General features: G+C 45.2%; 1 protein-coding gene across 2 annotated transcripts in view; it reads right to left on the reverse strand.

The window, feature by feature from the left end:
* Positions 1–21,919, reverse strand: part of bean1 (brain expressed, associated with NEDD4, 1) — a 112,988-nt gene that overhangs the window by 70,630 nt on the left and 20,439 nt on the right. The window contains exons 3-4 of one of the 2 annotated variants that reach the window (XM_068049863.1): positions 18,238–18,372; positions 14,087–14,176 (exon numbers count right to left, since the gene is read on the reverse strand). In XM_068049863.1, coding sequence (XP_067905964.1) covers positions 14,087–14,176; positions 18,238–18,372 — 225 coding nt within the window. The remainder of the gene's footprint in view (positions 1–14,086; positions 14,177–18,237; positions 18,373–21,919) is intronic. The other variant, XM_068049864.1, reaches the window with a different exon arrangement.

Below are 21,919 nucleotides of genomic sequence, written 5' to 3' on the forward strand. Positions count from 1 at the left end.
TGTTTTGTTATGTCAAAGGTGCTATATAAATGCAAATTATTGTTGTAGAAAGATGCCATTCAGCCCTTCACTCCTGTGGAAGCTCTTCAATTGCAGAAATCTGCTCTAATTGCATTTATCTGCTATTTCCTATATCCTTTTATATTCTATCCAAAACCTTTTTAAATGATGTTATAATCTCTTCTTCAATAGCCTCTTGTGGCAAATTATTCCATGTTTTAATAACTTCCTCCTTTATCTTTTGAGTGATGAACCCCAGTCTGTGCCCACATATTACTGATTCACCAACCAGTGGGAACAATGTTTGTCTGTTAGATTCTCCTTTAAAACTTTCTGTTCCAGTAAAATGAGAACCAATTTTTCAGCCTTTCTGTAGCTATAATCCTCTTATTCCTGATTCAATTTCAGAGGATCTCCACTGTCCCATTCTATGTCTCTAATACATTTTCTTGACTGGTCTGCTCAGAATCCCATGTAATGCTCCAATTGTGGCCTAAACAAATTCAATAATACTTCCTTGTTTTTACATTCAATGTTTCCATCTATTGTGTCAGCTGTGGTTCAGTTGATTGTGCTCTCACTGCCCAGTCTCAAGATTCTGAGTTCAATTCCTACTCCAGGGCTTGAATATAAAAGTTGAGGCTGATGGTCCAGTATAGAACTGAGGGAGCACTGCATTGTCAGAGGTGCTGTCTTTCCTGATGCAATGAACAAAGATCAGTACAGTACAGGACAGGAACAGGCCATTCGGCCCTCCAAGCCTGCGCCGATCTTGATGCCTGCCTAAACTAAAACCTTCTGCACATCCGGGGACCGTATCCCTCTATTCCCATCCTATTCATGTATTTAAAAGCAAAATACTGCGGATGCTGGAAATCTGAAACAAAAACAAGAAATGCTGGATTCACTCAGCAGGTCTGGCAGCATCTGTGGAAAGAGAAGCAGAGTTAACGTTTCGGGTCACTGACCCTTCTTCCGAAGAAGCGTTAACTCTGCTTCTCTTTCCACAGATGCTGCCAGACCTGCTGAGTGAATCCAGCATTTCTTGTTTTTGTTTCTATTCATGTATTTGTCAAGATGCCTCTTAAACGTCATTATCGTACCTGCTTCCACCACCTCCCCCGGCAGCAAGTTTCAGGCACTCACCACCCTCTGTGTAAAAAACTTGCCTCGCACATCCCCTCTAAACTTTGCCCCTCGCACCTTAAACCTATGTCCCCTAGTAACTGACTCTTCCACCCTGGGAAAAAGCTTCTGACTATCCACTCTGTCCATGCCATTCATAACTTTGTAAACCTCCATCATGTCGCCCCTCCACCTCCGTCGTTCCAGTGAAAACAATCCGAATTTATCCAACCTCTCCTCATAGCTAATGCCCTCCAGACCAGGCAACATCCTGGTAAACCTCCTCTGTACCCTCTCCAAAGCCTCCACGTCCTTCTGGTAGCGTGGCGACCAGAATTGCACGCAATATTCTAAGTGTGGCCTAACTAAGGTTCTGTACAGCTGCAGCATGACTTGCCTATTTTTATACTCTATGCCCCGACCGATGAAGGCAAGCATGCCGTATGCCTTCTTGACTACCTTATCCACCTGCGTTGCCACTTTCAGTGACCTGTGGACCTGTACGCCCAGATCTCTCTGCCTGTCAATACTCCTAAGGGTTCTGCCATTTACTGTATACTTCCCACCTGCATTGGACCTTCCAAAATGCATTACCTCACATTTGTCTGGATTAAACTCCATCTGCCATTTCTCCGCCCATGTCTCCAACTGATCTATGCTTAAGTGAGACCCAATCTACTTACTTGGGTGTCCTGGCCAGTTTTTATCCCTCAATCAACATCACAAAAACAGATTATTTTGTCATTATCACATTGCTGTGCACAACCCATTTCCTTTTAATTCATAGTGGTGTTATCAATCGTGGTTTCTGTTGCCACGACTCCCAGTTACTACTATCCAAACCACTAATCCCAATACCAACACCCTAACCCTAACCTTGACATTCTAGCCCTAACCACCAACCCTAATCGCTAACTCAAAGCACTGACCCTAACACCCCAACACTAGCATTTTAACCCGAACACTTTAACCATTGAACCTTAACATTAACCACTGACTCCTCACCCTAAACCTAAATTGTGCCATGTCCATAGGCACTCTACTCTTTTTGAACCTTCCCCTCTCTCGTTTCCTGTTGTAAATGGTGTCAGTAGGAGTAGTCAAAGGACAATCTCTTTATTGGAGAGTCCAATAAAATGGAACAGAATGTGAATATAACTACGCTCTGCATCTATTTCAAATGGCCTCTATGTTGGATCCATTAAGTTTTCGAACATTGCCAAAAGATTTCAGCGCAAAAAAAAGACAAGGCCCTTTGAGACACTCAGAAAAAAGCCCCATCGAGTTACGAGCTCTATCAGAACCTGCGCATAATCATTCTATTCTAGGGCATATTGTTGTTGTATGAGACTTTGTTTAAATTATGCAAATACTAATATTAATTATGAGGTGTTCCTGTATGAAGTCACATTTTCTCAGGAATGCTGAGTAAAGATTGGGAATGCCTGATGCTGGCAGATTGTGGTCCCTTCACTTCAATTCCGAGACAAACAAAATCATAAACAGTATCGAATATACCAAATTGCATAGAATTTACAGCATGGAAACAGGCCATTCAGCCCATCAGGTCTATGATCGTGTTTATGCTCGACACAAGCCCCCTCCCACTCTATCTCACCCTATCAGCATATCCCCCTATTCCTAGCTCCCTCATGTGTTTATCTAGCTTCCCCTTAAATGCATCCATGCTATTTGCCTGAACTGCTCCTTGTGGTAGCAAGTTCCACATTCTCACCATCTTCTGGGTAAAAAAAAAAGGTTCTCCTGAATACCCTATTGGATTTATTAGTGACTATCTTATATCTATGGTCCCTAGTTTTGGTCTCCTTTGACAAATAGAAACATCTTCTCTGTGCCGATTCCAATGAACCCTTTCATCAGGTCACTGCTCAGCCTTCTCTTTTCCAGAGTAAAGAATCCCAGTCTGGGGTTCAATCTATGCTGATAGTTATAACCTCTCAGTTCTGACATCATCTTTCTAAATCTTTCTTGTGCCTTCTCTAGTGCCTCTATATCATTTTTGTAATATGGAGCTCAGAAATGATCCTTGTAGAACAGAGCTGTACTGTATGTTTATATAGATATCAAAGAAGAAAATTAATTGCAGATTCTCTGATCAAAATGCAACAAACAGGATCCCTGGGCTTTCATCCCAATTAGTTAAAAGAATTCATTACCTCTTAGACTGACAACAGCTCTGGGGAATTTCAGTCTCCCTATGGCAGCCATTTTTGAAAAGAAGAAGAAAACATCAGTTAACATATTGAAATGTTTAAAGTCCCAAGAATGCCGGTCACTGTGGGGAAGGGGTGGCAGGATGGTGTGGGATGGGTACAAATGTTCTCAGTTCTCAGCTGCAGCATTAGGTGATGCACTCATCTCCAGGGATGGGAGATTTTCACGTGGCTTTATTGCTCTGCCAAAACTCCACCAGAATTGGCAGCTCTGGTTGGATGTTTCATCAAATGAGCTCCAACCAGTCTGCACAGTCAGAAATCCTATTCTCCCCATCTCCAATGTTTTAATAGACAAAGCATTTGAAGAAAGTATATATTTTTTAATGCTCCTATGATTTTCCTTCCTTGCAGTGGTGTCTGGGAGATTAATCTTTAATTCCTGGAGACAGCAGGGCATTCCTGGAGGGTTGGCAAACCCTACCTGTAGCCAGGTTGGCACCCACACCCTTCAGAATGAAGCCTGAGGGCTACATTCGGTATAACCACGTTGTCATAGAAAGTATTGACCTGATAGAGGTGTATAAAATAATGAAAGGGTTGGAAAATGTGCCTATTGATAAATTATTCCAGCTTAACAAATAGGAACGAGCCAGGAGATAGGAGTTGAAAGAGTGTAAGAGCAGGAATAGACTGGATGTTGGACAGGTCTTCATTTCCCAGAGAGTAGTGGTACGTCAGTGATAGGGAAATTATTAGAGAGGATTCTTCGGGACAGGATTTACTCCCATTTGGAAACGAACGAACTTATTAGCGAGAGGCAGCATTGTTTTGTGAAGGGGAAGTCGTATCTCACTAACTTGATTGAGTTTTTTGAGGAAGTGACGAAGATGATTGATGAAGGAAGGGCAGTGGATGTTGTCTATATGGACTTCAAAAAAGCCTTTGACAAGGTCCCTCATGGCAGACTGGTACAAAAGATGAAGGCACACGGGATCAGAGGTGAGCTGGCAAGATGGATACAGAACTGGCTCGGTCATAGAAGAGAGGGTAGCAGTGGAAGGGTGTTTTTCTGAATGGAGGGATGTGACTAGTGGTGTTCCGCAGGGATCAGTGCTGGGACCTTTGCTCTTTGTAGTATATATAAACGATTTGGAGGCAAATGTAGCTGGTCTGATTAGTAAGTTTGCGGACGACACAAAGGTTGGTGGAGTTGAGGATAGTGATGAGGATTGTCAGAGGGTACAGCAGGATATAGATCGGTTGGAGACATGGGTGGAGAAATGGCAGATGGAGTTTAATCCGGACAAATGTGATGTAATGCATTTTGGAACGTCTAATGCAGGTGGGAAGTATACAGTAAATGGCAGAACCGTTAGGAGTATTGACAGGCAGAGAGATCTGGGAGTACAGGTCCACAGGTCACTGAAAGCGGCAACGCAGGTGGATAAGGTAGTCAAGAAGGCAAACGGCATGCTTGTCTTCATCGGTCGGGGCATAGAGTATAAAAATTCGCAAGTCATGTTGCAGCTGTACAGAACTTTAGTTAGGCCACACTTAGAATATTGCGTGCAATTCTGGTCGCCACACTACCAGAAGGACGTGGAGGCTTTGGAGAGGGTACAGAAGAGGTTTACCAGCATGTTGCCTGGTCTGGAGGGCATTAGCTATGAGGAGAGATTGGATAAACTTGGATTGTTTTCACTGGAATGACAGAGGTGGAGGAGGGACATGATAGAGGTTTACAAAGTTGGACAGAGTGGATAGTCAGAAGCTTTTTCCCAGGGTGGAAGAGTCAGTTACTAGGGGACATAGGTTTAAGGTGCAAGGCGCAAAGTTTAGAGGGGATGTGCGAGGCAAGTTCTTTACACAGAGGGTAGTGAGTGCCTGGAACTTGCTGCCGGGGGAGGTGGTGGAAGCAGATACGATAGCGACGTTTAAGAGGCATCTTGACAAATACATGAATAGGATGGGAATAGAGGGATACGGTCCCCGGAAGTGCAGAAGATTTTAGTTTAGGCAGGCATCAAGATCGGTGCAGGCTTGGAGGGCCGAATGGCCTGTTCCTGTCCTGTGCTGTACTGTTTTCTGTTCTTTGTCGTAGGGAGCCTCTGGAATGTGTTGCTGGCTGGTCTGCTGGTGTCTGACTCTCTGCCTTCATGGAGGAAGACAGGTTCCGGACTGGGACAGAGCTCAGTGCTTTGTAGATCACGCCCGATCCCTGTGATCTGCTGGACTGGTTTTGATCTCCTGAGGGGGTTGGAATGGATTTTTTTTTGCAGTGGAGTGTTTTTTTCCCGTTCTTGGCCATGGCTTTCTCTTTTTTTTTTTTGGTGTTTCCCAGGAGATTACCTGGGGGTGGGGGGAAATGGGAGGGCAGGGAATGTTTAGTCAGGTGGGAGAATTTTAACCTTCCAGGGTGAACGGGTGTCGGTTTGGGTGGGAGATTAAAACATCAGAAAGTGCCAGTGCGCAGGTTTCCTTGGTTTTCCGGTTACTCGACAGGTTGAACAAGGTGAAAGAACAGTGGGGATTAATGGGGCTGAGCAACTGACAGGCTGGAAAACCTTTCAACACAAAAATACGGCAGCCGTTTCTCTGCTTAGGTGAAAGGCTTTTGCTCACGAGTTCGTCCTGCTTTCACTGCTTGGCAAGTGATTTCCGAGACTTTGGATGTCATTTCTGTTACCTCGGAGTTTTTTTGACTTTGGTCTAAAACCTCCCAGCTGTCAGCCTTCACAGCAGTATGGTAGCAGTTTATGCAGCTCTACCTTGGGAGTACGATGAGGGACTGGAAGAACAGCAGCATCCTTCTCCTCAAACACCTGCTGCTCCACGGGACAGAGGAGAAGAGCAACAGAGTGCCAGACTGCAGAGGCAATAACCCCAGTCGGTGGCGTAGCGGTCACATAGCTCAGAGATAATAATCCAGAGGCCCAGAATAAGGCCCTGGGGACATGGATTCACATCTCACCACGGCAGCTGGTGGAATTTAAATTCAATTAATTAATAAAAATCTGGAATGGAAAGCTAGTCTCAGTAATCGTGTCATGAAAGTATCATCGATTGTTGTTTATAAACAAAAAAACCTATCTTGTTCACTAATGTCCTTTCGGGAAGGAAATCAGCCGTCCTTACCCGGTCTGGCCTACATGTGACTCCGGACCCACAGCGATGTGCTCGACTCTTAACTGCCCTCTGAAGTGGCTTCAGGACACTTAGAGTTTCGCCTTACAATGTTGCTGACGTTTGTGGCTTCCTGCCAAGTGGTCCAGGTGGGCACGCATTGCCAGTGGCTGTCACGGTCACCGCAGCCCTGAATGTCTTTGCCTCTAGATCCTTCCAGGGATCTGCTGGTGACATCTGTAGAATCTCACAATCTGCTGCCCACAAGTGCTTCTCCCAGGTGGCGGAGGCTTTGTTTGCCAAGGCCGTCACTTGCATCGCTTCACTATTGATGAGGTCAGTCAGAAACAGAGGATTCTCAGATTTGCTGCTCTCTCTGGATTCCCACAGGTACAGGGAGTCAGAGACTGCACTCATGTGACAATTAAGACACCCTCAGATCATCCATCGGTATTCAACAATCAAAAGGGATTCCAGTCCATTAATATTCAGCTGATCTGCAACCACTGAAAAATTATCAAACATGTTTGTGCAAGACACTCAGGAAGCTGCCATGATGCTTCATCGTGAGCTAGTCAAGTCTCCCACAGATGTTGGCATCTCCAAGCAGAGTCAGTGGTTGGCTCCTTGAAGACAAGAGCCACCCTCTTAGAACATGGCTGATGACACCCTACAGCTGACAACCGGAACCACATGAGCACGGGAATGGTCACTGAGCAGACCATTGGGTTGCTGAAGATGCGATTCAGGTGCCTGGGCAGATCTGGGCGCGCCCTTCAATATATACCAGCAAGGGTCTCCGGAATGGTAGCTGTCTGCTGTGCATCGCGGTACAGGGAGGACTGGAGCTGCAGGAAGAGGAGGAGGAAGAGGAGGAGCAATGGGGGAGGAGGGGGGGTGGGCCTAATGTGGCCAGGGTACTTGCAGCCACTCACTTAGCTGCCAGGGATGCCCGGGATGGGCTCATTCAGGCACATTTCAGCCAATCTGACTCAGGTTATCCATCTGGCACACCACTGAACCCACTGTGCCCCCTCACAAGCTCACCTCCCCCACCCCCCCCAGCACAAAGAAGTCCCACAGTCAACAGTCTACTCTTACTCACACTCATTGCTCATCTTCGATTCTTGTTGTCCCATTTCGCTTAAGGCTGAAGGCCACTTGGCAGGCAACAGGCAACAATGGGAATGATTGGACAATGCAGCTTTAAAATAAAGTTTAGATGCATGAACATTGGAAAGTAAAAGTGACAATTTAACACAGTGTTAAACACCCAAGTGATTACCCTTGTGTAATTATGAATTTTTTCTCTTCCTTTTCCTATTACTCCTATGTCAAGCTACCTCGTGGCTTCAGCAGAGCTGGGTGCAGGCTGCTTGTTCCCCTGCTCTGACGGTTCAGATGCTTGTGGCCTGGGTTTTGGAGCCTGTGAGGGCCCCAGCAAAGATGACCCACTTGCACCTGTGCAGAGGCAGATTCGGCCATCGGGGCTGGGGACATCGTGTGGGGCTCTGACCGCGGGTGAGCAAGGTGGTGAGCAGTGTGAGTACTTTGAGCGGAGTTCCCAACTTCCATGTCCCCTTTCTCCATCGTCCCTCTCATGGCCCACCTGCACCTCCCTGTTAGGCACTGAACAGCCAAGGTGAGACTTTCCGCCATCCTACTTAAGCTGGCAGACTGTGTGTGCAGAACATTGGTCAGGGCCAGCATGTCGATAGACTGCTGGCTCTGATGCTCCGTGCAGGTGGCCACTCCTTTCATGGATGCAGACATCAGTGTGAAAGCCTGAGACATCATGGCACTCATGGTAGAGACAGGCTCTCCCAATCTCTCCCCAATGGTCCATAGAGCAGCTAGAAATGCTGATGGAACAGAGCAAGATTTACTACACAGAAGGAGGCCATTTGGCCCATCGTGCCCTTGCCAACTGAGAAAGAACTATCCAGTCCAATTCCACCTTCCAACTCTTGGTCCATAGCCCTGTAGGTTACGGCACCTCAAGTGCATATCCATGTGTTATTTAAATGTGATGAGATTTTCTGCCTCCACCACCCTTTCAGGCAGTGAGTTCCAGACCCCCACCACCCTCTGGGTGAATAAATTACTCCTCAACTCCCCCCTAATCCTTCCACCATTTACTGTAAATCTATGCCCCCTGGTTACTGACTTCTCTGCTAATGGAAATAGGTCCTTCCTCCTCTCTATCTAGGCTGCTCATAATTTTATAGACTTCAGTTAAATCTCTCCTCAACCTCCTCCAATCCATAAAACAAACCTTGCCCATCAAATCTTTCCTCATAGCTAAAACTCTCCATTCCTGGTAACATCCTCCTAAATCTCTTCTGTACCCTCACTAGTGTGATCACATTCTTCCTGTAATGCGATGACCAGAACTGTACACAGTACTCTAGCTGCAATCTAACTAGTGTTTTATACAGTTCCAGCATAACTCCCTGCTCATACTCTAAGCCTCAGCCAATAAGGGAAAGTATCCAATATGCTTTCTTGACCACTATCTACATGTCCTGCTAACGTCAGGGATCTGTGGACATGCATTCCAAGGAACCTCTGTTCCTCTATGATTTTCAGTATCCTACCATTTAGCGTGTATTCCCCTGCCTTGTTTGTCCTCCCCAAATGCAGTACCTCACACTTCTCTGGATGTAATTCAATTCGCCACTTTTCTGCCCACCTGACCAGTCCATTGATATCTTCCTGCAGTCTACAGCTTTCTCCATATGAACATGTGAATTAGGAGGAGGAGGAGTAGGCTGGTCGGCCTCTTGAGCCTCCTCCTCCATTTGATAAGGTTATGGCTGATCTGATTGCGGCCTCAACTCAACTTTCTTGTCTACCTGCATTAACCTTTGACTCCCTTGTCAATCAAAAATCTGTCAAAGTCAGCCTTAAAAATATTCAATGACCCTGCCTCCACTACTTTCTGAGGAAGAGAATTCCACAGACTAACGACACTTTGAGGGAAAAAATTTCTCCTCATCTCTGTCTTAAATGGGAGACCGTAACTTTTAAACTGTGTTCTTCCTCACTATCAACCAATTTTCATATCACCTGCAAACTTCTTAATCATGCCCCTTACATTTAAGTCCAAATCATCAGTATAAACCATGAAAAGCAAGGGGCCATGTACTGAGCCCTGCGGAACCCCAGTGAAAACACCCTTCCAGTCATAAAAACACCCATTGACCATTACCCTTTGCTTCCTGCCACTGAGACAATTTTGGATCCAACTTGCCACTTTCCCTTGGATCCCACTGGCTTTTAACTTATTGATCAGTCTGCCTTGTGGGACCTTATCAAAAGTCTTGCTAAAATCCATGTTGACTACATCAAATGTGCTACTCTCATTGACCCTGTTATTTCCTCAAAACATTTAATGATGTCAGTCAGACAGGTCCTTCCCTTAACAAATCCATGCTGACTTGATTAATTCGTGCCTTTCTAAATGATGAATTATACCGTCCCTCAGATTTTTTTCCAATAATTTGCCTACCACCGAGGTCCAGCTAATTGACCTGTAATTGCTCGGTCTATCACTTCCTCCCTTTCTAAATAACAGTACAATATTAGCTGTCCTCCAGTCCTCTGGCATCATGCCTGTAGCTAGTGAGGATTGGAAAATGATGGTCAGAGCCTCTACTATTTCTTCCCTTGCTTCCCTTAGCATTTCATCCAGTCCTGGTGATTAGCCACTTTCAAAGATGCTAAACACCATTTCTTACAAACATAACACTCTTCTTTCTCTCTTTCAAGAGCTAGCACAGAATCCCAGGGAGATGCAGAGAACTGGGGGTGGCTCTCCAGTCATCACCCCCTTACAGCTGCAGAGGAAGACACATTGGTGATAAGATGAGTCTCGGAATGTACGGCCACTGGAGATGGAGAGATGGGGGTCTCCCAGCTACCTGTTAAAAATAATACAGCCACATGTCGTACAACACTCACTCATACAGGCTTGATGCCAGTGGGAAATGAAAATTGATCATTTGTGCAATGAGAACCCTCTCACTGTGTCAATTCTAATTCACTTCTTTCATCTCCCACAGGTCCCACAAGTGTCCTTGAGGATGAAGACTGCTCAGAGGAGGTCACTCACTCTGAGGATGCACTGTCACAGGACTCATGAACAGCCTTCACCAGCTCACATACACACATCTTGATGGGGCCATGAAGAGAGGTTGTCACATGATGAGGCACACATCACACTTGAGCAGGAGCGAGTGCTCGAGACAAGGGGAATAGTGGAGAGTCCCTGTTGGAGGGCCCAAGACCTTCCAAGCTCTGGTCAGCTGGACACAGGAGCTGGTCTCATTGGTGATCAATGAAGTGGAATATTCTGCACCAGTAGCAGAAAATCTTTGAGTATAGAGTACAGAGTAGGATATGGTAATGTCAGATGGCAAGAGCTTAACACTGCAGAAAGCCCAGAGGAGTACAGGGGTGAAATTAGGAAAGCAAAGAGAGGACATAAAAAAATATTGGCAACTGAAGTCAAGGAAAACCTAAAGATGTTTTATAAATGCATAAAGAGCAAGAGCATACCTATGGAAAGAGTCAGGCCAATTGGAGATCAAAAAGGTAACTTGTGTGTGGGGGTGGAAGATGTGGGTGTGGTTGTGAATGAATAACTTTTTGCCTGTTTTGACAAAAAAGAGGGATGAGGCAGCCATTAACTCTTGCACTGTATCCAGGAGTGAGGAATCACACTCAGGCTGTATCCAGGAGTGAGGAATCACACTCAGGCCGTATCCAGGAGTGAGGAATCACACTCAGGCTGTATCCAGGAGTGAGGAATCACACTCAGGCTGTATCGAGGAGTGAGGAATCACACTCAGGCTGTATCCAGGAGTGAGGAATCCCAGTCAGGCCGTATCCAGGAGTGAGGAATCACACTCAGGCTGTATCCAGGAGTGAGGAATCACACTCAGGCTGTATCTAGGAGTGAGGAATCACACTCAGGCTGTATCTAGGAGTGAGGAATCACACTCAGGCTGTATCCAGGAGTGAGGAATCACACTCAGGCTGTATCTAGGAGTGAGGAATCACACTCAGGCTGTATCTAGGAGTGAGGAATCACACTCAGGCTGTATCTAGGAGTGAGGAATCACACTCAGGCTGTATCCAGGGGCGAGGAATCACACTCAAGCTGCCACTTCCAAACACTGCTGCGCCTTCTCTGAGGTGGGCATCTTTGTCCCGTCCACTGGGAACAGAATCTCTCTGTAGGCCCTTACAGTTTTCAGCCTGATGGCCAGGGATGTATCAGAGAACCGTGGGGCAGCTGTTGCTTGTTGAGACTCCATTACTCAAGCAGCTGCCTCAGTCTTGCCAGTTCTCCAATAGTTCCATTCTGGCCCACGCAGGGTCCCTTTAAATAGTGAACCTTTGACAGTCAAGTGTGGGCCGCCATTAAGCCGCCCAAGCTAAACGTTTGGGAAACCCAGAAGGGGGATGCTAATGACATAACTTTGTTGAAGAGCCACTGAAAATCATGTTTTCCAAACTTCTGGTTTCCTGACCTATCAGCCTCACCCTGCTGTGAGAAGCTCAGAAAGTTCAAGTGTCCAGATGTGTTGAGATGTGTGCCAGTCTTAATGGACCAGCTGACCTTTTCCTATCCCTCAATTTTTGTATGTTCGTATTTGGTTTAACAGAGGCTGGGTTCAAATGTCAGAGAACTGACATAAAGTCAGGCAGCCTTCTGTTGGCCAGGGGCTGCAAGAAGTATAGAGTCTGTCACAAACTGTTGCATAGCTCATGAACTATAGTAACCGGAGCTCAGACACTGGCCTGTGCTGGTAAAAACCAGTTTGAACTAATTAATTTATGTGACAAGTCAAGGGAGAGATCACAGGAATAGAGCCTTATTTGGACACAGTGTGATACCGGGGTCTTTGGGCCTGGGCCAATAAGGAGAAGATACGAACGAGGTGAGCAGGCTTAAACCAACCGGAAAGAAACAGCACAGTTTGAAGAGATAAGAAAGAGAATAAGTATAGAGAATCTCAGACATAGAGCCAGTGAGAAACTCCGGAGACCAACCATCGTGGAAGTGGAAGACCCTGCGTGAGCAACGCGGCGACGACGTAAAAGAGAGAGAGAATGGAACGCCTGGCCAGCGTCAGCTCTCCCCTTCCTTGGGTATTATCCTTTGTTTTTTGTGACTAGGTCAGGGAAAGGTCAAAGGAACCTAATGGGTTTGCTTATTGATTCTAGCTAGCTTTGTTATTAACTGTATAACCCAGTTTGAGTTGCATGCTTTTGTCTAACCAAGTGTATAAGCCTTATTCTTACATTGTACAACAACGTGAATAAAGTAAATTGATAGTTAAAGAAAGGACTGAGTTTCCTCCTCTTTGTACTAAGCCATTAACTGTAGCCGGTGGATTAGGTGGAGGGTGGCTCTCCTGTAACCCCGATATCCCAAACACCCAGCCTGAGCCTGAATTAAGAGGACTTAGTCCCACGTGACGGCCAGGATCAAGTGGGTGAAGGGAATAAAGGGGCCAAGGGGGAGTTGATTCCGTGCCACAGTTTACACTTCTGAAATGTATATCTTTTAAAAAAATGGATAATCTGGTGGAGGGATTGGATTTCATACAAGAAAAAAAATTAACTGGAAGTTGCATTAGAAGCTTACGAATATGATTGATAAGAAAGCTTGCAACAAAACATATCAAATGTAAACAAATTCTCAGAGAATCTAATACAAAATGTGCTTAACCCACTTTGAGCAGCATTTTATTAGCAGTGTTTTAACTGAAGTTTTTTAATCATCTAGGATATCTGTCGTCTTTTCAGGTCAAATACCATTGGAAATGGGTTAATTAAATGCACACTGCTGTACTGATTAGCACAAGAAAGGATTAGAGATTCTAAAATTAATTTGCTTCATTAATATATATATAAATATATATATACATATATACACCTGCAGTAGCACACTGTTCTATGCTATGAATCTGGGGAACACAGAGGTAGATACAATCCGACACTGCACCAATGTTACTTGTCAATATCCTGGTAAGGCAAGCAGCCCTACAACCCTCCAAGATCTCTGCGTTCCTCCAAATCTGGTCTGTTGTGCATCTCCAATTTCCTTCGCTCCACCATTAGTCGCCATGCTTTCAGCTGTCTAGGTCCTAAGCCTCCCTAAAATCCTCGACCTCTCTCTTCTTTAAGAAGTTCCTTGAAACCTACCTCATTAACCAAGCTTTTGGTCGCCTGCCCTAACATCTTATGTGGCTCAGTGTCAAATTTCTGCCTGTTTTATACTTCTGTGATGTGACCTGGGGCGTTTTACTGAGTTTCTCTATATCAACCCGATGAACTCCTTTAATCATCCTAAATATCCCAATTAGTTTCATCCTTTTGATCTTCTATACTCAAGGGAATTCAGACTGATGGCTGGATTTTACCAAGCCCTCGACATTGGGCTCTGTGGCGGAGGTGGGGGGGATGGGGGGAGAAGGTGGGGCCGGCAGTAATCCGCCATGGAGGCCGACACTGGGAGGGCCCAGCTCGATCCCGGCAGTGGCGAGGCTTCGTGGCGACACCCCCCCCCCCCTCACCCCCCCCACCGCTGGGCAATGGGACCTGGATTTCAATATTTAAATTAATGACATAAATTTAAATGAACTTACCTTCAATCTTCCAGGCCCGCTGTGATCGTCGGCACAGTGGCTGGCACTCCCGCACCTTCAATTCCCCGTCTGGGGAAAGCCGGTGTGACACTGGTGGGGAGGGAGGAGGAGTTAATACTTTCAATGCGGAGTTTTGTTGGGGGGGGCTGGTGGACAGTGTCAAATAAACGTAATGGGTGTAGGGGATGGTGGGAAGGAGTGATCTTTAAACATTGTGCAGTCTGGGGGCGGGAAGGTCAGAATTAAAAGGTAAGTACTGTGGGGGTGGGGTGCGAAGGGCAAATAGTTAATGTAATTGTTATTGGGGCTGGGAAAGAGGCATTCAAAATTTATTTAATACATTTTTGGGGGGGGTGTATCTTTAAAAATTCAAATTGAGATTGCACACAGGCAGCTGATGCCATTGTCAGGGACAGACAGCCCGGCCCTCCATGTGATTGGGGGATGGGGCGCGCGTGCCACCCTGGCTATTTAAATGAGCCGCTGTGCATGCCATCACGCCGTCTCTTTGGCGTGTGGGCTGCACATTTTTTGAGCTCACCGCCGATGCAAACTGTCCTCATTTAGCCCCGGCATCATCCTGGTGAATCTGTGCAGGCCAAAATATCCTTCCTGAGGAGTGGTCCCCAGAATGGAACTCAATACTGCAGCTGCGGTCCAACCAGAGCTTTATACAACTCAGTACATACAGACTCAATTCAGCGTCTGAAAGCTTCTCCAACAAGGCTATGCTTCCTCGTTACCATGCTGAATGTCAGCTCGGTTTATCTGCTGAAACTCCTGGGCTGGACTTCAAACCAGTAACCTTCTGACTCAGAAATGCCAACTGAACAAAGCTGATAATTAGTGTTGTACAACACCCTCTGCTGCACTTAAATAAAAGCAAAACATTGCGGCTGTTGGAAATCTGAAATAAAACAGAAAATGCTGGAAAACACTCAGCAGGTCAGGCAGTGTCTATGGAAAGAGAAACAGTTCAATGTCCTTGTATCAGAACTCCAACAGACTGAAGCAAGTCCTAGCAAATCGCTGTTTCACCTGGAAGGAGTGTTTTGGGTGGTGGGAAGGGAGGGGGTGAAAGGGAGGCATATCTCCTGCCATTGTAGGTGCTCTGGGAAAGGGATGGAGGCGTTGAGGGTGATTGAGGAGTGGACCAGGGTGTCGTGGAGGGAACGGTTACTTTGGAACGCTGAAAGGAGAGGGACGGGGAAGATATGTTTGGTGGTGGCATCATACTGTAGGTTGTGGAAATGGTGGAGGACGATCCCTTGAATGTGGAGACTGGTGGGGTGGAAGGTAAAGACATGGGAACCCTATCAACCATGGTGGTGACGGTGGGGAATCCTTGATTAAGGGATAAGGAGGACACATCGGAAGCGCTCGTATGGAAGGTGGTATAATCAGAACAGATGTGACGGAGATGGGGAAACTTGGAAAATGGAATAGTCCTTCCAGAAAGTGGGGTGGGAGCAAATGTAATCAAGATAGCTGTAGGAGTCAGTGGGCCTATAGTGGACATTGGTTGAAAGCCTATCCCCAGAAATGGGGACAGAGAAGTCGAGGAACGGAAGAATCGGAGATGGACCATGTGAAAATGAGAGATGGTTGGAAATTGGAAGCAAAGTTGATGAAATTTTCTATTTCAGCGTGACGGATATTGAGATGAGGCCTGATAAGGACCTGATATCCCACAAAAAGGCAGGCATAGCTGGGACCCCTGTGGGAACCCATAGCAACATTTTTTATTTTGAGGAAGTGGGTGGAGTTAAAGAAGAAGTCTTTCAATATGAGAACAAGTTCAGCCAGGCAAAGGAGGATAGTGGTGGATGGGGAAGAAGTGGAAAGCTGTCAGACCATCTTGATGGGGGTTGGAGGTGAACAAGGACTGGACGTCCATGATGAAAAGGAGCTGGTTAGGACCAGGAAACTGGAAATGGTTCAAGTGACGTAGGGTGTCAGATCAGTCACAGATGTAGGTGGGCAGAGACGGAACAAGGGGAGAAGGAATAGTCAGGATAGGAAGTTCTGATCCAGTAGGAACAGACTGAAACGATCGGTTTCCCAGTGTTTTAGTTTTAGTTTTTAGTTTTAGAGATACAGCACTGAAACAGGCCCTTCGGCCCACCGAGTCTGTGCCGACCATCAACCACCCATTTACACTAATCCTACACTAATCCCATATTCCTACCACATCCCCACCTGTCCCTATATTTCCCTACCACCTACCTATACTAGGGGCAATTGCTAATGGCCAATTTACCTATCAACCTGCAAGTCTTTGGCATGTGGGAGGAAACCGGAGCACCCGGAGGAAACCCACGCAGACACGGGGAGAACTTGCAAACTCCACACAGGCAGTACCCAGAATTGAACCCGGGTCGCCGGAGCTGTGAGGCTGCCGTGCTAACCACTGCGCCACTGTGCCGCTCCAACAGTGCCTTCCTGTTTATGGATCTTGGGAAGGATGTAGAAGCAGGCTGGGTGAGGTTTTGGGGACTATGAGGTTAGAGGCCATGGAGAGATCGCAAGAGGAGATGATGTCTGGGAAATGATGACTTGATGTTTGAGGGTGGGGTCATAGTCTAGGGGAAGGTAAGAAGAGGTGCCGAAGAGTTAGCGTTAAGTCTGTTTAAGGTAGAGGCCTGTTTCCCAAGCAACAACAGTGCCTCCCTTGTCAGCAGGTTTAACAACAATCACAAGTTTGGACCTGAGAGAACGGAGTGCTGTAAATTCAAGGGAGGGAGGTTAGAGTTTGTGAGGGAGTAGAGAAATTGAGATAGCTGACGTCATACTGGCAGTTCCCAATGAAGAGATTGAGAGAGGATGAGAGGGTGTGGGTGTAGGGAGGGGGTCCAGGTGGAACGAGAACTCTGAAGATAGGAGACAGTGTTCATGTTGGGGGCAGGGGGAGACCTCCTGGCCAACGAAGTGGGCATGGAGGCAAAGGCCATTTCATGAAAGGTTATCGATCTGAAACATTAACTCTGTTTCTCTCTCCACAGATGCTGCCAAACCTGCTGAGTATTTACAGTGCATTCTGTTTTTCTTTTACTCTGTATATTACATATAGAGAGGATCTATGTACCCTGAGGATGCAGATTTATGCATCCTACAAGTGATCATTGGAAATTATTTCAGGATGCAAACAACATTCATTGACATGAAACATGCTAATGTTCCAACCACAGTGGCAACAAACACAAACCAGATTAACAAAACCATAAAAAATTCAAACAAAGCACTGGGCTCATTTCTAAAGGAACAGAATTGAAAAGCAGAGATGTTATGTAAACTGGTACAGAACTTTGGTTAGACCGCACTTAAAAGTGTACTGTGAACAGTTTTGGTCTTCATATTACAAAAGTGATAGAGGCACTGGAGAAGATGCAAAAAAGATTTACAGAAATGATACCAGAATTGAGAGGTGATAACTATCAGGAAGGACTGAACAAGCTTACACTCTTTTCTCCAGAAAAGTGGAGACTGAGGGTTGACCTAATAGAAGATTATGAAGAGGTTTGATAGGGTAGATGTAGAGAAGATGTTTCCACTTCTGAGGGAGTCCAAAACTGGGGGGAGGGTCATAAATATAAAATACCAATAAATCTAAAAAGAAATTCAGGAGAAATTTCAGGTGAGAATCTGGAATCTGCTATCAAAAGGAATGAATTAGTGAATGGCATAGATGCATTTAAGGGCAATCTATTTCAGCACATGACAGAGAAGGATATGTTGATAGCGGTGAGATGAAGTAGGGTGGGAGCAGTCTCTTGCGGAGCATAAATGCTTACATGGACCAGTTGGGCCGAATGGTCTGTTTCTGAGCACAGGATCGGGCTCGGTTGTAACACTCCAGCTGCATGGTTGAATAGCCAATCTGCACGTATGAGACTCACGCATGAAGAATGGCTACTTGGCTAAGGAACTGACTCCAAGTAGCACCCGTAGGACCCCTGTGCCAGCAACACTCAGCACTTTTGGGAGGGGGGGGGGCAATACTGGAAAAGAGAAGACAAAAGAGTTCTTTGTGCGAATGAGGAAAGTGGGAAGAGGAATGGGGAGAGAAAGGCCAACAGAATTGACTCAATTCAGTGTTTATTTTGCTATTTCTGGTACACACTGCATGATGTCATTTCAGAGGCAGAACTTACTTGAACATATTAACTTGATGGAGGTGTACTCTGGGCCACAGTCCTTCCTGTAGTGACAACGCAGCCAGTTGAGGAGGCACAAGCCATTCCCGCATTGCAGCTCTTCCTTCTTACACGGCAGTATGTTTTGTTCATCTGATTAAATTGAAGGAGGTGGATATTAGTTGCACTGCAAGACAAGTCAAAATTAGCTCCTGATCAACACACCCTAACAGTAATGTCGCAACACATTCCCGTTCACTTCCATTGTATAGAATCTCAATAGAGCAAAAACCCACTCATATTCACTCACTTTGCAAAGGCACAGTGGCGCAGTGGTTAGCACCGCAGCCTCACAGCTCCAGCGACCCGGGTTCAATTCTGGGTATTGCCTGTGTGGAGTTTGCAAGTTCTCCCTGTGTCTGTGTGGGTTTCCTCCGGGTGCTCCGGTTTCCTCCCACATGCCAAAAGACTTGCAGGTTGATAGGTAAATTGGCCATTATAAATTGCCCCTAGTATAGGTAGGTGGTAGGGAAATATAGGGACAGGTGAGGATGTGGTAAGAATATGGAATTAGTGTAGAATTAGTATAAATGGGTGGTTGATGGTCGGCAAAGACTCGGTGGGCCGAAGGGCCTGTTTCCGTGCTGTATCTCTAACTAACTAACTAACCTCATTGAACCAAACTTATTCATTCACTTCCATTGTATCAATCCCAATGGACTAATCTCCCATTGTAAAGAATCCAAATGGACTAAACTCTTTCCCATTCACTCCCACTGTATCATTCCAAATGGACTAATCCCTTTCCCATTCATTCCCATTGCAAAGAATCCAAATGGACTAATCCCTTTCCCGTTCACTCCCATTGTATGAATCCAAATGGACTAATCCTTTTCCCATTCACTCCCATTGTAAAGAATCCAAATGGACTAATCCCTTTCCCATTCACTCCCATTGTAAAGAATCGAAATGGACTAATCCCTTTCCCATTCACTCTCATTGTAAAGAATCCAAATGGACTAATCCCTTTCCCATTCACTCCCATTGTATCAATCCAAATGGACTAATCCCTTTCCCATTCACTCCCATTGTATCAATCCAAATGGACTAATCCATTCCCATTCACTCCCATTGTATCAATCCAAATGGACTAAACTCTTTCCCATTCACTCCCACTGTATCATTCCAAATGGACTAATCCCTTTCCCATTCATTCCCATTGCAAAGAATCCAAATGGACTAATCCCTTTCCCGTTCACTCCCATTGTATGAATCCAAATGGACTAATCCTTTTCCCATTCACTCCCATTGTAAAGAATCCAAATGGACTAATCCCTTTCCCATTCACTCCCATTGTAAAGAATCCAAATGGACTAATCCCTTTCCCATTCACTCTCATTGTAAAGAATCCAAATGGACTAATCCCTTTCCCATTCACTCCCATTGTATCAATCCAAATGGACTAATCCCTTTCCCATTCACTCCCATTGTATCAATCCAAATGGACTAATCCATTCCCACTCACTCCCATTGTATCAATCCAAATGGACTAATCCCTTTCCCATTCACTCCCATTGCATCAATCCAAATGGACTAATCCCTTTCCCATTCACTCCCATTGTAAAGAATCCAAATGGACTAATCCCATTCCCATTCACTCCCATTGTATCAATCCCAATGGACTAAACCCTTTCACATTCACTCCCATTGTAAAGAATCCAAATGGACTAATCCATTCCCATTCACTCCCATTGTATCAATCCCAATGGACTAAACACTTTCCCATTCACTCCCATTGTATCAATCCAAATGGACTAATCCCTTTCCCATTCACTCCCATTGCATCAATCCAAATGGACTAATCCCTTTCCCATTCACTCCCATTGTAAAGAATCCAAATGAACTAATCCATTCCCATTCACTCCCATTGTATCAATCCCAATGGACTAAACACTTTCCCATTCACTCCCATTGTATCAATCCAAATGGACTAATCCCTTTCCCATTCACTCCCATTGCATCAATCCAAATGGACTAATCCCTTTCCCATTCACTCCCATTGCAAAGAATCCAAATGGACTAATCCCTTTCCCATTCACTCCCATTGTATCAATCCAAATGGACTAAACCCTTTCCCATTCACTCCTATTGTATCAATCTCAATGGATTAATCCCTCTCCCATTCACTCCCATTGTAAAGAATCCAAATGGACTAATCCCTTTCCCATTCACTCCCATTGTAAAGAATCCCAATGGACTAATCCCTTTCCCATTCACTCCCATTGTATCAATCCAAATGGAGTAAACCCTTTCCCATTCACTCCCATTGTAAAGAATCCAAATGGACTAATCCCATTCCCATTCACTCCCATTGTATCAATCCAAATGGACTAATCCCATTCCCATTCACTCCCATTGTATCAATCCAAATGGACTAAACCCTTTCCCATTCCCTCCCATTGTAAAGAATCCAAATGGACTAATCCCTTTCCCATTCACTCCCATTGTATCAATCCAAATGGACTAATCCCTTTCCCATTCACTCCCATTGTAAAGAATCCAAATGGACTAAACCCTTTCCCATTCACTCCCATTGTATCAATCCCAATGGACTAAACCCTTTCCCATTCACTCCCATTGTAAAGAATCAAAATGGACTAATCCCTTTCCCATTCACTCCCATTGTATCAATCCAAATGGACTAAACCCTTTCCCATTCACTCCCATTGTATCAATCCAAATGGACTAATCCCATTCCCATTCACTCCCATTGTATCAATCCAAATGGACTAATCCCATTCCCATTCACTCCCATTGTATCAATCCCAATGGACTAAACCCTTTCCCATTCACTCCCATTGTAAAGAATCAAAATGGACTAATCCCTTTCCCATTCACTCCCATTGTATCAATCCAAATGGACCAATCCCATTCCCATTCACTCCCATTGTATCAATCCCAATGGACCAAACCCTTTCCCATTCACTCCCATTGTATCAATCCAAATGGACTAATCCCATTCCCATTCACTCCCATTGTATCAATCCCAATGGACTAAACCCTTTCCCATTCACTCCCATTGTAAAGAATCCAAATGGACTAATCCCTTTCCCATTCACTCCCATTGTATCAATCCAAATGGACTAATCCCTTTCCCAGTCACTCCCATTGTAAAGAATCCAAATGGACTAAGCCCTTTCCCATTCACTCCCATTGTATCAATCCAAATGGACTAATCCCATTCCCATTCACTCCCATTGTATCAATCCCAATGGACTAAACCCTTTCCCATTCACTCCCATTGTAAAGAATCAAAATGGACTAATCCCTTTCCCATTCACTCCCATTGTATCAATCCAAATGGACTAATCCCATTCCCATTCACTCCCATTGTATCAATTCCAATGGACTAAACCCTTTCCCATTCACTCCCATTGTAAAGAATCAAAATGGACTAATCCCTTTCCCAGTCACTCCCATTGTATCAATCCAAATGGACTAAGCCATTCCCATTCACTCCCATTGTATCAATTCCAATGGACTAATCCCATTCCCATTCACTCCCATTGTATCAATCCCAATGGACTCAACCCTTTCCCATTCACTCCCATTGCATCAATCCAAATGGACTAATCCCTTTCCCATTCACTCCCATTGTAAAGAATCAAAATGGACTAATCCCTTTCCCATTCACTCCCAT

Source organism: Heterodontus francisci, chromosome 17 (assembly GCF_036365525.1).
Source record: "Heterodontus francisci isolate sHetFra1 chromosome 17, sHetFra1.hap1, whole genome shotgun sequence".
Classification (NCBI taxonomy): domain Eukaryota; kingdom Metazoa; phylum Chordata; class Chondrichthyes; order Heterodontiformes; family Heterodontidae; genus Heterodontus; species Heterodontus francisci.